Consider the following 2,181-nt stretch of genomic DNA (forward strand, 5'->3'; position numbering starts at 1 on the left):
CCCCCCCCCCCCGGTAATTTCCACCATCCCGAGGGAACCTGCCGGGCCCCCGCAGCCTGCGCGTGGTGTACCTCCTCAGCTGTGTATTGGGGAGGGGGAGTTTTGGCTTCTGTATCTTGAACCAAGAGGAGCCAGGAGGCCCCTTCCCGGGCGGCCTCCTTTGCGGCCTGATCAGCTAATTGATTATATCTACGTTGTTCGACCTCCGGGGCCCTTCCATGGGCACGCACATGTATTACGGCAACCCGGAGGGGAAGCATCAAAGCCTTAAGAAGTGTTTTGATGAGACTCCCATGTGCAATTCTTTGGCGTGACGCTGTGATAAATCCCCTTTCTCTCCACAGGGTCCCGTGAGCATGTACCACCATATAGGCATAGCGACTATCAGTATATAGGTTAATAGTTTTCCCAGTTCCCAACCGGAGAGCCTCGATAAGAGCCACTAACTCCGCCGCTTGGGCGGACAAATTAGGGCTGAGTTTAAACTTGTATATTCCTTTGTCCTTAATTACTATTGCTGCTCCGGTAAACCGCTTGCCCTCTATCACATAGGTGGACCCATCAACGTACCCTTCAATTTCAGGGTTGGGCCACGGCAAGTCTGAAAGATCAGGGCGAGGTTTGGTTTCCTGTTGCAAGACTTCAATACAATCATGAGTGGGGCCCGTCTCATGGGAAACCCTAGGGGCGGGCAATAGGGTCGCCGGGTTGAGGGAGCTAACTGTCCTAAAGGTTAGGTGAGGGGCTAGCAAGAGCCCTACTTCATACCTGGTATGTCGGCTGGGATTTAAATGCTTTTCCCCAGCGCCTGTTCCCAGTATTTGAGGCACCCCGTGGGGAACCACAACCTCAGTGTCCCCTCCCAGGGTCAATTTTTCAGCCTCCTGTACAAGGACAGCGGTTGCTGCAACGGCCCGTAAACAGGCAGGCCAGCCCTTGGCGACAGGGTCCAACACCTTTGAGTAGTATCCAATGGGTCGCCAGGTTGGTCCCGACCTTTGGCATAGAACTCCAGCAGCCACCCCTCCCCTCTCATGAACGTATAGTGTGAATGGCCTCCGAGGGTCTGGGAGGGCTAGAGCAGGAGGCTGAACCAAGGCTTCTTTTAGCTCTCGAAATGCTTTTTCCATCTCTTTGGTCCACGTCCAATGGAGCAGACCCTCTTTAGTTAAGGATTCATATAATGGTTTGGCTCTTCCCCCGTAGTCAGGGATCCAGAGCCGACAAAAGCCAGTCAATCCCAGAAAAGCCCTTAATTCTCGGGGGCTCCGGGGTTGAGGGCTATTAAGTATAACCTGGATTTTTTCTTTACCCAGACTACGACTTCCTTGACACAAGTGATACCCAAGAAAAGTGACCTGCTGTCTAACCAGTTGCGCCTTTTCCTTTGAGACCTTATACCCCTGTGCCCCAAGGTAATTAAGGAGCTCTATAGTTTGCTCTTTACAGGCTGCCTCTGTTTTAGTACTTAAGAGCAAATTATCGCAATACTGGACTATATTACATGAAGGGTGTTTAGCCAGGAATGGGGCGAGGTCCCTTCTTAACTGGCTGCCAAAAATCTCGGGTGCACACCTAAGTCCTTGTGGGACAACGGTCCAAAAGGTACTGAGCTTTGTAGTGGGTATCTGGGTCTTTCCACTCAAAGGCAAACAGTCTCTGGGACTCCAAATCAAGGGGGATGGAAAAGAAGGCATCTTTTAAATCTATGACAGAGAACCAACTGTGATTTTTGGGAACTTGGCCCAGAATAGTGTGGGGATTCGGGACGACTGGATAGGGGGCTTCTATTAACTTGTTAATCTGTCTTAGGTCCTGGACCAACCGATACTGCCCATTAGGTTTAGGCACCCCCATTATCGGAGTGTTGTATGGGGACGTGCCTTTCCTGAGCCACCCACACTGCAGAAACTTTTGAATCAGAGGCTTTAACCCGATTCTAGTGGTCAGCTTAAGAGGGTATTGTCGAATTCTGACCGGGCTGCTTCCTTCTTTCAGGGAAATATGCACTGGTGAGGCATTCCGGGCCCGAGCGACGCCTCCCTCCTCTGCCCAAACCTCTAGGTTAACCCCTGACAGTTGGCTCTCTTCACTCCTCCCCTGGCATTCCGGGGAGTGATCTCCAGCGCTTATCAGGGCCATCTGATAGTTGGAGGATTGCTGCTTAGGGAGTCTAACTTC

General features: G+C 51.7%; 1 protein-coding gene across 1 annotated transcript in view; it reads right to left on the reverse strand.

The window, feature by feature from the left end:
- Nucleotides 1–681, reverse strand: part of LOC113408354 — a gene marked incomplete at its 5' end in the record, with an annotated part of 1,431 nt that extends 750 nt beyond the window's left edge. The window contains one exon of the mRNA XM_026661548.1: nt 2–681. Within this exon, the coding sequence (XP_026517333.1) occupies nt 2–681 (680 nt within the window). The remainder of the gene's footprint in view (nt 1) is intronic.
- Between the last annotated feature and the right edge of the window lie 1,500 nt (nt 682–2,181).

The sequence above is a fragment of the Terrapene carolina genome, unplaced genomic scaffold (assembly GCF_002925995.2).
Source record: "Terrapene carolina triunguis isolate 2854851 unplaced genomic scaffold, T_m_triunguis-2.0 Scaffold10012, whole genome shotgun sequence".
NCBI lineage: Eukaryota > Metazoa > Chordata > Testudines > Emydidae > Terrapene > Terrapene triunguis.